Source organism: Mauremys mutica, chromosome 1, assembly GCF_020497125.1.
Source record: "Mauremys mutica isolate MM-2020 ecotype Southern chromosome 1, ASM2049712v1, whole genome shotgun sequence".
Lineage (NCBI taxonomy): Eukaryota > Metazoa > Chordata > Testudines > Geoemydidae > Mauremys > Mauremys mutica.
This window is the reverse complement of record NC_059072.1, coordinates 309,997,045-310,017,467: the sequence shown is the minus strand read 5'-3', so window position 1 is coordinate 310,017,467 and position 20,423 is coordinate 309,997,045. Positions and strand designations below refer to the sequence as shown.

The window sequence follows — 20,423 nt, the reverse complement described above, 5'->3', positions numbered from 1 at the left end:
CTGAGCTATCCCTTTCCTCCACATGTAGATCCTCAGCTTGGTGCCTGAAGATAAGTAAATCTTGACCTGTGGCGAGTATAGGCACTGGGAAGTTGTCTTGGTTCCCCAGACTAGGCTTGAAGCATTGACACCTATGGCAAAGTTTAGTAGCAAGAGATCTTCCCCACAGTGCATCAGTAGAGTGGGTCTTTCTGTCCCCACTCAATACCAAAGAATGCCTCCTAAGGACAAGAGTCTATACAGGAGCTCAGTGTCAGGGAGTCATTCCCATGCCGCCTTGGCTTTTGTATGTCAGAGTCAACAGACTGGTTGAGCAACAAGGACTTTCCCAGCACCTCCTGGGTTCAGCGCATCAGCACTGTCAGAATAATGTGTTGCCAGGGGGCCTTTCTTGCACTTCCACAGGGTTCCTATCCTGAAGTAACTGTTCAGCATCTGTCTTCTCCATGCCTTCTTAAATTCAGTGTATCAGTGCTGGTGGAGCAATTTAGAACCATAGTCAGAGTTATTCAGTCCCTATGTATCCTCCTTTATGCCTCTGTTTGCTCTGTGCTGGCAGATCAAAAGTCTAGGATTCTTTCTCTGCTATTCTTGTGGTTTAGTACCAGAATAACATGACTGCTCAGAGCCCTCAGGATATCAGCATTAGAATATCATGTGGCTGGTGGTATTTGCACTGTTGAAATGAAGTAAGCTAGCTCCTTGGGAGTATTGGCATATCCTTGCCTCATTGGCTTTCTGGGCTGTTGTCATTAGAATTTGGGCACCTTTAGTAGTTTGAGCCCTCATGTTGTGTGGTTTGTGGTGTTCCCTGCACATTCATTGTTTGGTTTTAAATGCCTGAAGTCCTACAACTGTGATGCTTTTGCACTGTAAAAACTTTGACACATTCTCTCCAACTCTGCACCTGCCAGTGTGTGTTCCCTTGACCCACGGTAGTGGGAAGATTCTGTGGCACTAGTTCATACAGGCACTCCCACCTCCCAGCAAGGATGTTGACACTTGCATCACCCAACATATTTTGCTGACCTTTGTGAATGACTTTCTCATGCCCTGAACAGAGTTGTGATTACTAAGACCAGGCACAGGCTGCTTCTGTCAGTGCAGTTAGCATCCTTGCCTTCTGGTTATCTGAGAAAGGATTGTTAGTACTGGGGTCTTCTAGTGTGGATTTCATGCCATACTGATGCCTTCAGTCAATGTTCTGTCTCTTCCTAAGATTACTACATCAGTGTGTGTATGACCTAGGCTCCAAGATTGTAGGTAGGTAAGTGGTGTGGGTCAAGCACCATTTCATTAGCAGCTAGTTGGGATGTTTCTTGATGTCTCAAGACAGCATCAATATTTCTGGCCTGGTTGGCTCATGAGAGGTGCTTTGACTCTTCATTGCTCCCATATCTACAAGCCCTGTGGTAGACAATGCAGCCTTGTACTGGAGCACCTGTCTGGGACCTATTGGTGGAAACGTGCTTGAATTTCTGTTTGGACACATTGCCCCTTGAATTTCAGATAACACTATTATACTTTTTAGTACAGTATATGTCTTCCCTTATCTATTAGGTCACTATCAGGATGCTGGAATTACTGAGTTCAAATAAATGACTCTAAAGTTCCAACATTACAGAGCAGACGTTTGGAATAAGTAAGAGCTCTGTATGTATGGCTCATCCCCAAACTCATTTTCCAGATTAGAGATTGAAATCTCTCCACTCAAACAGTGGGAAGCTCCAGAGCTAGCTGCCAACATTGAGATGGAATTTGAATACTGAATTCCATTACCTCAATGGGTCTTGTAGTTTCCATGGCACACATCTAGTATAGAGGTCCTTAGACGTGATATCTATGAGTAGATGGCCCATGTCCTCTCCTGGTCTTTCCAAAGCCATCTACCAGAAAGGCTTGCATTTTTAAATGGAATAGCTTTGTGATGTGGTCTGAACTAGTCCACATTAATACCATTACTGGTGGTGGTCCCTTATCACCAGAAAAGTATTCTGTTTAAAGCTGTCAGAAAATCAAGATTCAATTGAAAGATGGATGAGTCCCCTGAAGGTAGTTTAGGTTTCCATTGGTAAGTTCATAGAATCCCCATACATTTCATTATAATTTCAGTTGGAAAGCTAAAGTGGAAGAACATTTGGGCTATACTCTATCAAGAAGAATGTGATCTAAATTTTCTATTTGTTCAGTCTGTTACAAATAGCAGGTAGATATTCACAGTGCCTTAAGTGTTTCCTAAATGTACAAATTATGAAAGCTTATGTGCAAGATCCAAGGGAGAGGAAAATTGTCCTTTCTTAACCAGAATACTCCCCCTTTTTGGTTCTGATTTTATTCAAGAAAGTTATGTTGTCTCAGCTTCTGTGGGGGATTTGTAGCGCTCTTATTGCAGAATTTTGTCCACTTGATAGCCTCTGTTCCTCTGATTACTTTTCTTCCCTGGAAACTGTACAAGGTGTCTAAATTATTTGTCCATTATGAAGAGCTGTATAAATAGCATGATGGGCTATTGACTCACTTCCAGCACGCCAAACTTCAATAAAAGGACTTAAGAAGTTTATATTACTTTTCCTCTCCATTTTACAAGCCACTACAGATTTTAATTTTGCCAATTTCTGAAGCACTCATGAAGCACGTTGCTGAATACTAAGTTTAATGCTAGATATGACTGAGATGTTAGGGGAAGGTTGGTTTTGTTTATTGTCAGTATGTAATAAGTGATATTGTAACGCTGGGAGTCATAGGCAAGTATATTTTAGAACAAGTTATAGATCTGTCCAGTGTCAAAATATTGAACTCCATCTCTGCTTGACTGTGTGTGACATTACCAGTAGCTGATTGGTACCTAGTAACATGGATACATACTGCTTATTATTTCCTGTGAATATAACACAAGTAGGGAATAAACTATCTGTTGTCTAGGTTGAACTCCCACCACCGGATCTTGGCCCAAGCTCTGCACTGAATCAAACACTTGCATTGCTACGTGAGGTTCTGGCATCCCATGACTCATCTGTTGTGCCATTGGATGCTCGTCAAGCTGACTTTGTACAGGTATAGTTTGTAGAGTTCATTTGAACACAGAGAAATATGCACTTAATTTGGTCTCAATATAAAAAAATACTGAAGAGGCATGAATTTGGTTTGCCAGAAGCTGGGAATGGGTGACAGGGGATGGATCACTTGATGATTCCCTGTTCTGTTCATTCCCTCTGGGGAAACTGGCATTTGCCACTGATGGAAGACAGGATACAGCACTAGATGGATCTTTGGTCTGACCCGGTATGGCTATTCTTACGTTCTTATGGTTTTTGTCTGCAATTGTTTATAGGCTTCCTCCCCCCCCCCCCCCGATTTTAATACTGATAAGACTGTGGCTAATAAAATGGATAGTTATGACAGCATGGAATGTCCTATTACAATATCCACATTCTATTATTCTATTGATAGTTATTTTTTTTAAATTACATATATATACTATGCACATATGCTTGGTCCTGCCCCAGTGTGGCGGATGGACTAGATGACCTCTTGAGGCCCCTCTCACCCATACATTTTTATGATTCTATGAACCACCAATCTTCTCTTCTGAGTTGCTCCATCTCCTGCGAGGGTAAAATCTGTTCCTTTCAGGTTCTTATACCACACCACTAGTCTGGTAGCTGATCACCAGCTGGTCAAGAGCTATTTTTCACTAGATCTCAATAGGGGACCTCTTATTTTTTTTAAATTTTGTTTTGGGAAATAAATAGATGATAAAGGCAAAATGGTCACTACCCCACAAGTCTAAAGTCTCATGAAACATTTTTCCCTCTTGTTCATATTTCCCTTTTAGGTTCTGTCTTGTGTGCTAGATCCATTATTACAGCTATGTACTGTGTCTGCTAGTAATCTAGGCACAGCTGACATGGCAACCTTCATGGTAAATTCACTTTATATGATGAAGACTACCTTGGCTCTCTTTGAATTCACTGACAAACGTCTGGAAATGTTACAATTTCAGGTAAGTGTCAACAATAAGTAGAAAGGTTATCACATATTGTTTTATAGCTGTGAATAGCAGACATAACCAACATTTTCAAACATAGGTGCCTAAAGTTAGGCTTCTAAATCCAGATGTGGGCACCTAAATGAGGCATTATTTTCATAGGTGCTGAGCAGCCCCACTTCCACTGAGATCAGTGACATCTGAAAGTACATAGTATCTTTGAAAATTACACCTCTTTTATTTAGGCACCTAAATATTGATTTTTAGGAGCCACATTTCAGGCACCCAGGTTGGAAAATTTTGACCTATGTTTTTTTTATCTGAAAGTAAACCAATATAAGTGAAAGTATTTTTTTTATTCTAGTCACTCATTTTTTAAGACAAATGATCTGAGATAGTTAAAACAAATGGAAGTGTAAACACCAATATGCAACATCCCTAATGTTCTACTCCTGGGGGAATTCTGCGCCACTGCGTGCATGCATAATGCACCATGCATATTTTTAATTTTTTTGCAGGAAATAGCTTTGCCAGAAAGTTGCTGCAGTTCCACCTTTTGCCCACTTCCAGCCAGCTAGGGAAGAAAGAGAGCCTGCAGTGCTTTCTTCATAGCACCTGTCAAGCCAAGTCAGGAGACAGGGAATATGGGGAGACAGAGAGCGTGGGGCAGCTGGGGGGGTCAGACAGGCTCATAAGGGCTAGTGGGGCAGGGCAGAGACTGAATGGGAGTGGAGGCTCAGGGCTACAGGGGAAAGGGAGGAGTGCAGGGCCACATGGGAGAAGGGGGTGGCTGAGTGGGGACACAGAGACACATGGGGACGGGTGGAGGAGGCTGGCTGAGGGGATGCAGGGACACATGGGAGAAGGGAGGCGACTGAATGGGGGCACAAAGATATATGGGACAGGGAGGGGATGGAAGCTCCCTAGCAATCCCTCTCTGCCCTCCCTCCCCCCAATATCCGTTCCTTACTTCTCCCACCCATACCCAATAACCTTCCAAGTTCACACCCAGGCTTCTTCCCAGCAGTTTGCTTCCCTCTCCTTCAGCTTTTCAGTTGCCTCTGACTCCCCCAAGCCTTTCCACTGCTTCTGAGGGGTGCGGGTAATACGGTTCTGTATTGTAGTTTAAATGAATTATTACTAAGGCCTGGTCTACACTTGGGGCTGGGGGGGGAGGATTGATATAATTTACGCAATTTCAGCTACGTGAATAACACAGCTGAAATCGATGTACTTAGATCTACTTACTGTGGTGTCTTCGCTGTGGTAAGTCAACAGCTGACGCTCCCCCTTGACTCCGCCTGCGCCTCTCGCTCCGTAGGAGTACCAGAGTCAACGGGAGACCCCTTGGCAGTCGATTTATCGTGGCTAGACTAGATGCGATAAATCGACCCCCGGCAGATCAATTGCTGCCTGTCAATCCAGTTGGTAATGTAATCAAGCCGTAAGAGTTCTGTATTAATATGCCTACTAAGGAATCTGTTTGTCAAAAAAAAAAAAAAAATCCTGAATCTTTTTTGTTGTCTGTATTTAGACATATTTGCTGACAGGTATTTTGAAATAAATTACCAAAATTATTGAAACCGGTGTGATTATATTGTGATATTTTGACAAATAAAATATGCAGAATTTTAAAATATTATTGTGCACAGAATTTTTAATCTTTTGATGCAGAATTTTTAACTTTTTGGCATACAGTTCCCCCAGGAGTAATGATCATAGTATGATCATCAGGCAGTGAAATGTTTTGTATCTCCGTACTCTGAAGCATCAGGGATGACCATGGCTGGAGACTGGACATTGGACAGGGAGAGCCAGGGCTCTGAGCTGGCACCAGGCGTTCTCTCTTTCAGGTGCTTGGCTGGCTGATTCTTGCTCACATGCTCAGGATTTAACTGGTTGCCATATGTAGGGTCAGGGAGCAGTTTTTCCCCAGGTCAGATTGGCTGTGACTTGAAGGGTTTTCATCATCTTCTGCAGCATATGGATGTGGATCATTTGCCAGGACTATGTGGGTATAGCTCACTTAATCATTTCCCTGTGGGGGAAATTGGGCACTGGTGCACCTCAGTCCCTCTTACTCTCTGTCTGTGGTGTATAATAGTCTAGTCTTCTATGGGCTGTAATATTTTGATCTAATTTTGATTTTTTAGTTTAGTGAGCAGATGCTGGTGGCCTGTGATATACAGGCAGTCAGACTAGACAATCTGGTGATCCTTCCTGGCCTTAAACTATGATTATGAATAATCAAATTCTCTTTCCCTGAACATGGGGATATATCCATGGGAGGATTAGATGTTAAGTTTTTTCCCCTAGTGCTTGTTTTTACTTAACATGCCAAAACAATATTTTACATATTGTAATATTTTAAAGTTAACAAGTAATGTTAACACTATCCACAGTTCACTAAGACATTAAAATATATGCTTTTTGGATTGTTAATTTTGGGGCACATTTGGCACAATCCATCTTCAGATGTATAGATTACTTATGCCCGCAACTTTGCACTGCATCCCATGTGCTGATTTTGTTCTTTAAAATGTTTCCCAACAGGAAACACAAGTACAAGGGGTTTCTCTGAACATGTTTTTAATTAGTGACCCTCCTGTAATATTTCAGAGGAATATTGTGGAGGTTCTCTCTTACCCCTCTTTATTATCACCACTATGTCATTAGCAATAGAACCTCTGGCACTTGAAGCTGGCCATTTAACGAATACAAAAAATTCAGATTGTCTAAAACCAAACTACTAATGTGGTGTTTTTAAGATACTTCTGGAATCCGTTTATTCTGCGATTCAAAATCTAGAGACTAGGTGGGAAACGTTTGCTACTAACCCAGATTCACTTTCTGTAAACATTTCACAGTTAGAACTAAATTGGAAGGGATGTCTTGAGGTCATGCAAAAGAAGGTTACTGATTTTGAGATAGACTAGTGTAGAACAGAAACATTTATTGGGGATATTCATCAAGAATAATTTACTGAATAGGAAAATCGAGACCTTTGAAAATTATTGAAATCGCCATATTGAAATACTAGGCTTTCCTTAGAGATCAGGAGGGAAAGATGTATTTTATTATATTCTAGTTTCCATACATTCATTAGAAAATGATGATTCTTCTCTTGAGATATCAAAGTTTTGCAGGATAACTAATAAAGGTTCTGTATCTGCTATATCTATTAAATTAAATTGGACTTTGTGCTGTAGTAGAAGTTCTTGTTTCTTGTGTAGACCAGGAGAGCAATAAAGCAAATGAAGGATTATGTATTAAAAAAAGTATATTTCTTCACATCTTTGTAAGGCCACTCAAACCTGAAGAAGAAAATTGCTGCTCCTTTGGGTTGAATTGACTGGATTTGGGTTCTTTGTTTTTAATCTCTAGCAAAGTTGCAATTGTACAAAAATTGTTAAATGATTTTATGAATATATGGCATTTTTGATGTCTCAGAGGTAATAAGGAAGCTTTTTCTGAAGATGATAAAAGCAGAGCTGACAGTTGTACAGCTCTTCATTGCCTAATTTTTGAATAGGTGCTTGTAGCTAACTTTCTCTTTCTTTAAAATAAATTAAATTATGCCTTTTGAATCCTGTACTGATTGCCTAACATGGTTTAGGTTTCAGTTTTATTCTCTTCATGAAATCTTAATGGTTTCATTTTATTTTTTGTTTGATCTTGTCTTGCACTCTTCAGCATTTTCAACAAGAATTTGATTATTTCTTTCATGTAGTTGCAATGCATTATATCATTCTAGTTTTGATATTTTACTATAACTTTTTGAAGTTTTAATTTTAAAGCATTAGTATTTGTCTTTTATGGCTATGGATTTTTCAGATTTGAGCATTTAGGCCACAGTATTACAACGTGGGCAGACTCATGTGTCCAAGTCAAGCCCCGCTGAAGTTAGTGGGGTTTCATCTGTGCACAGGGTGTGCCTGTGTGGAGCTCACTGCAGGATTGGGACCTCAGCTTTTGTCAAAACATCTTGCTTCACTGAGTTCCCTGGTAATGCAAAATAATCGAGATCCAAATTGGCTTTGCAAATTAAATCTTTTAAAAGGTATAAACCACATTGTCACTTTTTATTCTTGGTTTTCTGTAGTGCATGTGATTTGAATTCGTAGGTGCTCATTCTCCTTTTATTCTGAGTTGATTTTCTGGATGACTACTAAACTGTCACTTTGTAATTTAAGAACAACTTTTATTTAATGTTTCTTTTAAGTATTTCTTCCCCTTCAAATTTCAGATTGAAGCACACTTGGATACGCTAATAAATGAACAAGCTTCCTGTGTGTTAACTAGAGCCGGTCTAAGTTGCATATACAAATCTGTGCAGCAGCACAAACCAGAGCAAGTAAGAATTTTACTTTTTCAGCAGCCAATGGAGTACTTTGTTTTGCCTGAAACTGTTGAAAAGCTATCTGTTTTCTGTTATAGCTATCCTAACTTCAAGATGATCAGAACTAGTGTGACAAAAATAAGTTTTTACTATCTCTTGAAAACATGCAATTTTAGCTCCTGTCCACTCATCTTTTTATGTAGATTATTTGTTATATCACAGGTATTATTAAGTTCCTTTTTCTCTTCAGCTAGATTTTTGTCCTTTGTCTTTTAACTTCAGTGAATTCAAAATTCTCCGAATAGGTTCCCATGATTAAAGATGATAAATTAAGCATGTGTTTGGAGAGAGGGTAGTGTATTGTTCTGTAGAGGAGGATACCTAGATTTAGGGTTCTTGTTTCCTAAACCAGTAGAGAGATTGATTGTGTGTGTGTGTGAATGCCCCAACATAATGGGGAAATAATGTTAAACAAGCATTTTAAACGTGGCAATCCCCATTAAGATGCTAAATTTGATTGTTTGGTCAACAGAGGCCAATTCCTATTCTAAGCCTATTTTCAAACTCTGTTCTAGATTATACAGATTCCATGAAACAATTTATAATACAGCAAAACGGTGGAGACTGTAGTGATGTCTGTGGTAATGAAAAGGGAGGAGGAGGTGGTTGGGAGGACAGATGAGCTCAGTTTTAGTTATTTTTAATTTAAAGAAGTTTTAGGAAATGATAAATGGCCTGTTTTAGTGAATGTATTACTTAATATTATTACTGTTTTCCTGTACCTACAGGTGTAGTTGTTGACAGTCATAACAGGTAGTCAGACATGGTCCCTGCCCCAAAAAGTTTACAATCTAGCGTTAGATTACAATAAAATCTTAATCTAGGATTATTTTCACATTTTATCCACTTGTTTAAAAGGCTGCTTTATTTGATTACCTATTTTTAGGGGCCCCTGGCAAACTTGCCTAGCTTGGATTCAGTGTCACTGAAGGCTGCAATGGTGAGTTTTTTGCAATTTCATGTTGAGCTGTGGTGTTGCTATGACTTTTAAAGGAATACTGTCCAAGTTATAAGACAAAAATATTTATCTAAAATCTGTTTTGTTTTTGGAGTTTAATATCTGTAATTCTTCTTTAAACATTTTTCAATCCATTCAGCAAACTATAAGAGGTAAAAAAAGTTTTAAAAACCATGCACAATATACTGAATTAAAGTTGTAGATATGTACTATGACAGAAGGAACTTCTAATAGAATTAAGCCAAATTATGCATTTGATTTTCATCCTGTGACCCTTTAACTATGTTTTCATCTAGCTGTAGGTCTTAACAAATCAATTATACTGTTTGGAAAAGAAAAATGAACATTTATCTTATTCAGAAATTATTCAAGAATAAAATAGGGTATTTTGATACAGAGGTAATGTGTGTTATTACAAAACTAATTCAAAGACTTTAAGAATTCAAAATATTTTTCAGCTGTTTCCCATAGCAATCATATCACAAAGAAATTTTGTAATGTTGTGTTGGGTCATAACTAGGGCTATCAATTAATCGCAGTTAACTCACATGATTAACTCAAAAAAATTAATCGCAATTAATCACATTTTATTCGGAGTGTTAAACAATAGAATACCAATTGCAATGTATTAAATATTTTTAGATGTTTTTCTACATTTTCAAATAAATTGATTTCAATTACAACACAGAATACAAAGTATACAGTGCTCACTTTATATTATTTTTATTACAAATATTTGCAATGTAAAAGTGATAAAAAATAGTATTTTTCAATTCACCTCATACAAGTACTGTAGTGCAATCTCTTTATCGTGAAAGTGCAATTTACAAATGTAGATTTTTTTGTTACATAACTGCACTCAAAAACAAAAGATTGTAAAACTTTAGAGCCTCCAAGTCCACTCAGTCCTACTTCTTGTTCAGCCAATCACTCAGAAAAACAAGTTTGTTTACATTTACAGGAGGTAATGCTGCCCACTTCTTATTTACTGTGTCACCAGAAAGTGAGAACAAGCTTTCATATGACATGTTTGTAGCCAGTATTGCAAGGTATTTATGTGCCACATATGCTAAACATTTGTATGCCCTTTCATGCTTCGGACATCATTCCAGAGGACATGCTTCCATGCTGATGGCCCTCGTTTTAAAAAAAAATGTTAATTAAATTTGTGACTGAACTGCTTGGGAGAGAATTTCATGTCTCCTGCTGTTTTACCCGCATTCTGCCATAATACTTGATGTTATAGCAGTCTTGGATGATTACCCAGCACATGTTGTTCATTTTAAGAATGCTTTCACTGCAGATTTGACAAAACACAAAGAAGGTACCAATGTGAGATTTCTAAAGATGGACACAGCACTCGACCCAAGATTTAAGAATCTGAAGCCTCTTCCAAAATCTGAGAGGAAAGAGGTGTGGAACATGCTTTCAGAAGAGTCAAGAGCAATAGTCTGATGCGGTAATGTCAGAACCCGAACCACCAAAAAAGAAAATCAACCTTCTGCTTGTGGCATCTGGTTCAGATAATGAAAATAAACATGCATTGGTCCACACCACTTTGGATCATTATCGAGCAGAACCTGTCATCGGCATGGACGCATGTCTTCTGGAATGGCGTTTTGAAGCCTGAAGGGACATATGAATCTTTAGTGCATTTGGCACATAAATGTCTTATAATGCTAATTACAACAATGCCATGTGAACACCTATTCTTACTTTCAGGTGACATTGTAAACAAGAAGCGGGCAGCATTATCTCCTGCAAATGTAAACAAACTTGTTTGAGCAATTGGCTGAACAAGAAGTAGGACTGAATGAACTTGTAGGTTCTGAAGTTTTTAAATTGTTTTATTTTTGAGTGCAGTTTTTTTTTGTACATACTTCTACATTTTTAAGTTCAACTTTCATGATAAAGATTGCACTACAGTACTTTATTAGGTGAATTGAAAAATACTAATTCTTTTGTTTTTTACAGTGCAAATATTTGTAATAAAAATAATATAAAGTGAGCATTGTACACTTTATATTCTGTGTTGTAATTAAAATCAGTATATTTGAAAATGTAGAAAATATCCAAAAATATTTAAATAAATGGTGTTCTATTATTGTTTAACAGTGCGATTAATTGTGATTAATTTTTTTTAATCACTTGACAGCCCTAGTCGTAACTTGTTGAACTACAGTATTCTTGCATCACATAATAGAAGCCATCACACTCTTTTTGAAACACTCATATTGAAATTTAAAAATCCAATAAATTGTGTTTTGGAATATTTTCATTGTTTCTAATAGTGGGCCTTTGATCTACTGAAGTAGTTCAAATATAAAATTATTTGTGAACTGGTAGTAAGACTATCAAGTTTCTAAGTCTCGAGAAACAAAATTTTGCTTACAATAATGTTGCACTGTGAAACATTTTGAATTGCTGAGAGCAAATATTAATTCTAATGAGTTCTAATCACTGAGATTTCTTTTGCCTGAGTGCTTTGAAATACAGGAATTATAGTTATAAATGATAGGGAAAAGTAAAGCTTTCATTTTATGCAAGTAGTTCAGTGAAGCTCAAAAGTTAGGTACTGAGCGTATGTTGCAGTTGATTTTTGGTTTTGGGTGGTGTTAAGTTTCATTACACTGTAGATTTAAAAACAAATGATCAGTTAATGCTTTTCATCTTAAACAACATGCAAAAGTTAAATGACACAGATGCAATCTCACAGTTCAACAGCTAGCTATAAATAAACTGTCAATCTTCTCAGTAAACCTTTAAAGTACAGTTCGCTGAAAAGGTGACTATCTGTGCAAATGGCATTTTAGAGTTCCACAGCTACTTGGTTTCAGTGATTTCCATAAGAAACTTGCTGAGTTCATAAGTGAAAAAAGAATTTTTTTCCCCTGAGTTCTAGCCTTAAAAAACTCAAATGGGGTTGTGTAGGACATGCTGTATGTTTTGATTCATGCATTGTCGCTATTAATAAAGATTCTGCAGACTAAAATCCGCCCTCAGTTATGTCTGCATAGCCCTTTTTTTCCTCAAATTGTGCTGTTAACACCAGTGCAACTCAGTTGTGTTCAGTGGGATTGCAAAAGTGTTTCTGCAAACACACCATAGTTAATAATGTTGTTGGCTAATTAGCGAGAAAAAAAATCAGTTCATTCTCTCATAGCTATGTTGTATCTGTAGGGCTAATACAACTAACGTGTGTGTGTGTATGTGTGTGTGTGTATGTGTGTGTGTAGGAGCTAATTGGCTGAGTAAGAAGGTGCCGTTTTAATATAGTCACTTTTCAGAGGAGGACTGTATTTTTAGAGGAAATTTGCATGTAGAGGTCTGTATAATGTTCTTGGTGCTTTGGTGTGGTGTATGTTGCCAAGCTCTTACTTTTTGTTACTTCTTCTAGGTTCAGTTTGATCGTTACCTGTCTGCTCCTGATAATCTGTTAATGCCACAACTCAATTTCCTTCTAAGTCCTACTGTGAAGTAAGTATTTTGAGTGAATTTCTTTGTTCTGTACTTTTGCACATTAAAAAGGTACAGACTTGAGTGGACTATAGCAGAGTATGTTAGAAGTGGAATTATTCAATTGTAAATGCTATTCAGATATGCGTTTAGATTCTACTTTAATTTGTTTTGATTGCACTTTCTTGAGCAAGTAGTTAGTAAGGGGTAATTTTATAACTTTATAAAGTATCTACTCCGGAGTCCATGAATACACCAACATAACAAATACAGATTGGAAATAAGGCATACATTTTTTAATGGTGAGAGTAGTTAACCATTGGAACAATTTGTCAAGAGTTATGATGGATTCTCCATCATTGACAATTTTTAAATCAAGATTGGATGATTTTGTAAAAGATATGCTCTAGGAATTATTTTGGGGAAGTTCTATGGCCTCTGTTATAGTGGAGGGCAGACTGGATTATCACAATGATCCCTTCTGGCCTTGGCGAGCCTATGAATCACAGTAATCTATTTAGAACATATTCCCCGTATCATTATCGGTTTCTCATCTCTGTTGGAAATTGTTTTAGTTATTTTATAAGCCTTCAAAAGACATATGAAATATGTAATTCCCCATAGAACATTTTTCTTTTATTCCAATTTCTATATCTACTTTATAGAATCCTACAGCTTTGTTGCACTGTACTGTAGAATATTGATATTCTTGTCCCATTTAATGTGGTGCTGCAATTATTTTTTGCAGAATTTTGTGACTTCTACTTTGAAGTATTAAAGTGAGGATTTTATTTTGTGTATCTCCTCTTGTTTTCATGAATATATTTTAAAATATGACAAATACGGGAATACTCAACCTTAAGGCTAGAATATGCCAAGAATTTCTTTCCAATTAAATGTGAAGCTCATGAAGACATTGTATAACTTGCATTCAAAAAATTAGATATGCTACAGTGATCAAAAAGTCTCTTGCCACTATTTTTGGCACTTTGTGAAAATACACTGATTATATAGTATCATATGAAAAACTGTTAATATGACATTAAATTTATTATTTTAATACTACAGAAGTCAGCAGTATCAGCAACGTTAACTGTCCATTTGTATGTATTCATTACACAGGATACTGTCTTGTCACTAAAATGGTTGTATATATGACTGAAAAATTATTTTTGCCACCATAAAATTTAAGAACCATTAGCATTTCCCTCCCCTGCTTTCTTGCTGCCAGCAATGTTGGTGAAGCCTGCTGATTAGTGCTCTCTCTTCCTTGTTTGGTATCACAGGAGTTCTGCCTGCCTGATCTTTTTTTTTAAGAGACCTGGCATGTGGCAATGCAAGCTTCTGCAAGCTAAGGTGCCTCCGTTTTACAGAGTGACCACCTCTAAGGGTGGTAAAGTATTTCAGTCTCTATGCCCATCAGCTCAATGGCCTTTTTATTAGACGCTAAGTAACAAAAATAATAGGATGCTTTAGTACAGACTAATTGTGTGTGCAGTTCCCAATCAGTCAGCAGCAGTTTTCACTACTCACCACCTGCTTGGCCTGTATTTGGAGAGGGCCAAAAAGGAGGCAGGTTGAGGTCACACAGACCTATAAATATAGGTGCCCTCTCATGGGATCCCAGTTGGGAGCTGGAATCTCCTGGAGAAACAAGGAGACTTAGGGGAAGTGCAGCGAGAAGTTCTATCCACAGACATTCCTAGTCTCTATAGTCTCAGCTAGATTGCTCCTGCCATAACTGTCACCCTCAGTTCCTGGAGAAAATTGTGTATGTTGGGTAGAGTGCCTTACTTCTGCTCTGTGCAACAGAGGAATTTCACGATGGGAGCTGTGACCGGAGTCAGAGGAACAGCACCATAGCAATGGCAGACAGGGTCAGGAGACAACCTCAGTGATCTCAGATTTCATATAGGCTGCCAAGCAGACATCACTAGACATACATGTGGCACTCTTTTAAATAATAATAATAATAATAATAATTAATTGGAGCTATACCTATCTCCTAGAACTGGAAGGGACCTCAAAAGGTCATCGAGTCCAGCCCCCTGCCTTCACTAGCAGAAGATTTCTCTTGAGAGAAAAGAGAGGATTGTGGAGCACAGCTAGCATAGCTGGACAGACCTGATGATGTCAGGGCATCAGGAAGACTGTACAGATAATAGCTAATGTGGAAACTGGGTACAAAATATGCCTATTTTTTTAAAATTTATTGTTAATACAACAAATTATAGGGTAGTATACGAGACTCCGGATGTGTCTGTGCAAACACTAAGTTGATGGCAAGCTGGGGTATAAATCTGCCCCACACCAGCCTGCTGAACGCTTGTTCTGTCCTGTTGGGAGCTGAGAGCTCATTGTTTGTCTCTATAAAGCACAACATATGCTTGTAGCAAGAGATTAGCCATATTACTGATTCATTCTCATCATTGATTTGTAACATTTAAATGCTATAACCAGGAAAAATATTTATAGTGTATCCTGTTGTACTTGTTTCCAAATAAAGAAAATTCCTTTAATTGTTTGAAAGCTAGGTATTAATATTTTAGTTATGGCTATAATAAAGCTCCATTTTAGTTTGAGTAGGAAAACAGAAACTGAAAATTGAAATAAGATGCTATTTTTAGAAAATGCAGTTGTTTGTATTGATAAATTGTATTATGTTATGACATCTGAAATCCAAATGACACATGCACAACTGACACCAGTTGTTGAAAAGGCTCTGGTGTTGATGCAGTTCATTACTTAATAAAAATATTTTTGATAAACTGGTTTTCCATCAAATTATTTTAACTGAATATTATCTTATGTAATTCAGTTTGCTAGCTCCAGATGAGTAGCTGCATAAAATATTTGCTTTAAGTTTTTCACACGTCAGCAGTTGAACATCTTTAGGATGTGCTGAGAAGAGAGTTGGTATCTATTTACCCAGAAAATGTGAATGTATTCCTGTACTTGCAGGATTTCTGGATTTGCTGCTATTTGTCTGATCCATTTTCATGTATTGTAATAGTCAAGAAATTTAGGAAATCCAAAGGCCTGATTCTTAAACTGTATTTTCTTTTGATACACTACTAATAATAATTTATTTCTGCTAATCCTATTTGCTATAAATCCTGTTGCTTAGTGTTCAAATATTTAAAAGCAGGACATTTTGTTGAAAAATAGTTGGAGACTTACAAACATACGTCTTGAGATTCTGTTAACTTCTCAAATCCCACTAGTCCAGCTGACCTGGTGCCAAAATGAGACATGGCGTTAGTGGGTATAACTCTGCTGTCTTCTCTGGAGTTACTGCATGTTTCACCAGATGTGAATATGACCCATGATCATCCTGATATCATTGAGACCTCCCCCCCGGTGTTTGTGAACCTACGTAGCAGAAGTTACAATTACTGTACAGTTGATCTACATCTAGCTATGTATTGTAGATATGCATAACTATAGACAAGTTGCTATGGTAACTAAAGCAAACTGAGCGTACAGGTAGAATGAAAAAAAACACGAATTCATTGTTTAAAATGCTAAAATATTTTTTGGAAATCAGAATGTTATGATTTTAGCCTCCAACGCTCCTACTTCCAGTAACATTCATTTCTAGCCCTGACAATTAACAAGATGACAGAATTTTAATACTGTTTTTGGTCCAAAGTAAAATATAACACACTGGACAGAACTGGGAAACTTTCAATGCCTGCTCATATTTGAGCCATGTTGTGAGATAGGATATCACCAGGGGAGGAACACATTTTGTTAGTAGATTCTTTTTATTTAAAAAAAATAGTAGCTGAGGAAAAACCGCTTGATAGGATTAACATTCTATTAGTCGTCCCAGCAATTTGCAGGTAAAAAGATCATGTATGCAAATTAAATACAGTTTATTCCATTCTTTGCAATTTTTCATGTTGCAGAAATAAAGAGGCTTATTCCACGCTTATCAAAATCACATATGTGGTCTTATGTGTGTATAGTACACAGACGCAAAAAAAGTTTTTGTCGTAAACTCTAGGCTGATTATTTTCACTGTTGAAACAAAGGACTTGTGATGCATCCAGAAATCTTGGATAGTGGAAGATCTTCCACATATATTGTGTTATAGATTTAATATCTTGATTGTAACTTTACTGTACTCTGTGTTCACATAACTTTTTTGTTTTTTAGAGAGCAGATAATAAAACAGTCCACAGAACTGGTCTGCAGAGCCTACAGTGATATATATACAGCTGTGATGAATCCAGCCAATGAATATAAGGATCCGGAAACCATACTACACAGATCTCCTCATCAAGTTCAGTCACTTCTCTCATAAACTTATTTTCCAAATTATGTTGCAGAGCACTTGCTGTAATGTTACTTAACATTACATTCCCTCAATATTAAAGCCTTCAATATTTGCAGTCTGTTTTTATATTTTTGAATTTTGATTATAACTGTACAGTTACCTTGAACAGCAGTGATGGAGTTTTGTTTAATATGTCTAACAGAAGTCTGGCCATTTCTATACACTTTGTGTTGAGTTCTTGCTATAGACAAGAACAAGAAAATGGAATATAGATTATTATTTTTAACTTATTCTTGGAAAGGAAATGAAGGATCATGACAACTTTTCTGATCAGAAATGAAAAATTATAGTCTGCTACTTACTACACCTAATCCTTTGAATAAGATGTTGAAACACTCTGTCTTCTGACATCATTAGTGAACTAGCCAATACTCTCTTAATTGCTGTTTCTCCCTGGTTTTTTTCCAATCTATTACTAGGTGCTTTATTCAATAGCCTATTGCAAGTACGCATATTGTTTTGTATTGTCATAGCATCTAAGAGCGCTAGTCATGGACCAAGACCCCATTGTGCTAGGTGCCGTACAAACACAGAACAAAAGAGTTTCCCTCCTAATAGTACATAATTGGGATATAGCTGATATACTTCTGAATATCTAGAAGTAAATCTGCTTTACATTCTGTATGTCATTTCAAAATATTTGGCACTGTGGCATACTAAGATTCTTTAAAGCCCACTGATTTCATGTCTCTGGAACAAGGTAAAAAAAAAATCCGTTTTGTTTGTTGTTGGTTCTGGTGCTTTTCTTAATGCCACTGGGGCCCATACCAAAAAAAATCTAAATTCAGAGAACAAATCATTGCCTTGCAAACGTAAAGGGGAGTTTAGAAGGTTAGTAACTGTGAATTATATTCCATTGTTAACGGGAAATAATTCAGACCATTGAGCAGTTAAAAATGTGCAACATATTTCCAATAAGAACAGGAAATACAGTAGGTTCCACTTACTAGCACCCTCTCAGTTGCCAGCAAATAGTTGCTATTATCTAGCAGTTGCTAATAAGCAGAAGGCAGGTTCGCTAGGCAACAGCCAGGACAAGAAGTGCTGGGATGTACCTTCCCTGGCTGCAGCCCTGCAAAACTGCCTGTAGGCAAGCAGCAGCAGGGAGATGGGCTGCAGCCTGGATGCTAGGGCTTTCTACATGGTGCTGTGGGGCTGTACCATACCTCTCCCAGCTCTCTCCGGGGTTGGAGATCAGCGCGTCCCAGCACTTCCTTCCCCACATGCAGTCCCCCAGCAGGATGCAGCACAGGCAGCGGTACCATGCAACTGCAGCATTCATGCTGTAGTCCCCTTCCCCGCTACTGCCCTGTTCACAGCCTCCACTGCCAGACCACAGTCCTTTACCTGCTGTGCAGTCCTGTGCACAGGCAGGTTACCAGGGCTGCAGCCCCAGATGGAAGTGCTGGAATGGTCTGATCAATGGCCCCGAGCATGTTTCTGGGACTTCAACCTGGGCAAGCACATTCAGCACTTCCTTCTCTGGCTGGAGCCTTGCAAACCTGCTTGCAGGTGGTGCTTTTCTTCTGAAAAACATTGGCAAGGGCACGCTGCTTAATAATCTGAATCCCATCAACATTAAAGTCAATAAGACGGGATTGGCTCCTGGCAAAATGATGCTGTTAACCAGGAGTTGTTAATATCCTGGTTGCTATTAAACTTAATCTACTGTATTTCAATTACAATACTTTTCTTGTACATGCACACATGGTGCACACAGTCTGCACACTCATGCAGTCTGTGGTGTCATTCACAATGTGGACTGGATGTAAGATTCTGTAGAAACCCTGTGGATATCCCAACAACTCTTACATGATTCTGTAAAACCTACTGGGGATATAGTTTTTAGTTGGCCATAATGCATTTTTCTCTTGTTCTGGAAGCTGAAGTGATGAGCCATTTGTGTTTGATTAAATGATTTTTCTTTAAACAATAGAAATCATTAAACAAAACAAAACAAAAAAGTCATTTTTAATCCTTAGTTGAAACTGTACTGTTATGGCCCGAGTGTCAGCAGTGGCTTTGGGTACTACTGGAAAATGAACTATTTTGTATGGTAGTCACCATTACATTTTGTCTTTGCAAGCAGATGGTATCACTGGGTATTTCCTGTATTTAGCACGGAGAGTACTTGCAGAACAAATTGATATGAACTACTTACCTTTGTTAAATAAGTTACTGGTGACCAGTGTAGGATTTTTACAGAAGATCTGTGCTTCCAGAAGGAGAGTAAAATATATAATAGAAATTTTACTGGATTTCCAACTGACCTGTTAAGAGACAGTGAAAACATTATTATAAATTGAGATTATTTGCTTCATTCAAGAAATCCTGCCCAGAAAATCAGAGGTTACCAATAAGGGATCTTTATACTATGGAAGAAGGAGGCATAGGTGGGAAACCTTCCTTTGGGAGACCTCAGTTTCCATGTTTTCTTTTCCTCCAAGATTTTGTGTAGAAGGTGGACAGCGGGTTGTTTCAAGTGCTTCTGTTTAAGCTGGTGCATGCTTAGATGGGATGAGCTACCATTCACATAGAATTTTGTATTATGTATTTTAAATTTATGGGATGTGCATTGTGACGAGTTGGGGACTCTGTACAACTTATGAATTCTGGATGATATGACGTATCATGACCATTACTATGTTGTAAGCCTGTACGCGTATGGATTCACTGTCGCTGACAAGACATACTGCAAGTGCACACTGCAGACTGAGTACAGTGCGGAATACTTAACATTTAGGATGCAGTCAGTTTTTAGCATAACCTTTGTGTGGTCAAAGCACTATTATTAAAGAACACCAGTCTTCTCTGAGGGATGTTTTTGGAGCTGTGGAAAGTTACCAAACACAGAACAAAGAAAGCAAGGATTTAAATGGGGAAACACACCAGAACAGAGAGGGTGCAGTTGAGGGATGCTGAGGGAGAGACTGGGGAGGAAGACTCCATGAGGGAGAAGCCACTCAGCATGTAACAGCCTGCATGAGGCGGGGAAACCCTACCTGCCTTCCTGAGCCCAGGTAGCCTCCCAGGGGCAGGGTGAACTAGCGAGGGGCATTGTAGCTAGGATGTTTGTATTCTAACTGATGCATACTCTCTTGTGCCTGATTAAGTACAAGAGAATTGTGTTAGACTCTGGGCAACACATCTGTGTTATATGCTTCACAATTACACGTACCTCCTGAGAGAATTATACTGTAAACTAGAAGGCTCACATTTTTCCATGAGATTCTGGGACAGGGTGTGTTTAAGAAACTGGAGTATCTTGGGGGTCAGGGCT

General features: G+C 38.1%; 1 protein-coding gene across 1 annotated transcript in view; it reads left to right on the top strand.

Moving 5' to 3' along the window:
* Positions 1-17,198, top strand: part of COG6 (component of oligomeric golgi complex 6) — an 89,662-nt gene extending 72,464 nt beyond the window's left edge. Inside the window, exons 14-19 of the mRNA XM_045014957.1 lie at positions 2,923-3,054; positions 3,836-4,003; positions 8,235-8,342; positions 9,274-9,327; positions 12,743-12,822; positions 16,963-17,198. Coding sequence (XP_044870892.1) covers positions 2,923-3,054; positions 3,836-4,003; positions 8,235-8,342; positions 9,274-9,327; positions 12,743-12,822; positions 16,963-17,110 — 690 coding nt within the window. The 3' untranslated portion in view covers positions 17,111-17,198. The remainder of the gene's footprint in view (positions 1-2,922; positions 3,055-3,835; positions 4,004-8,234; positions 8,343-9,273; positions 9,328-12,742; positions 12,823-16,962) is intronic.
* The last annotated feature ends 3,225 nt before the right edge of the window (positions 17,199-20,423 follow it).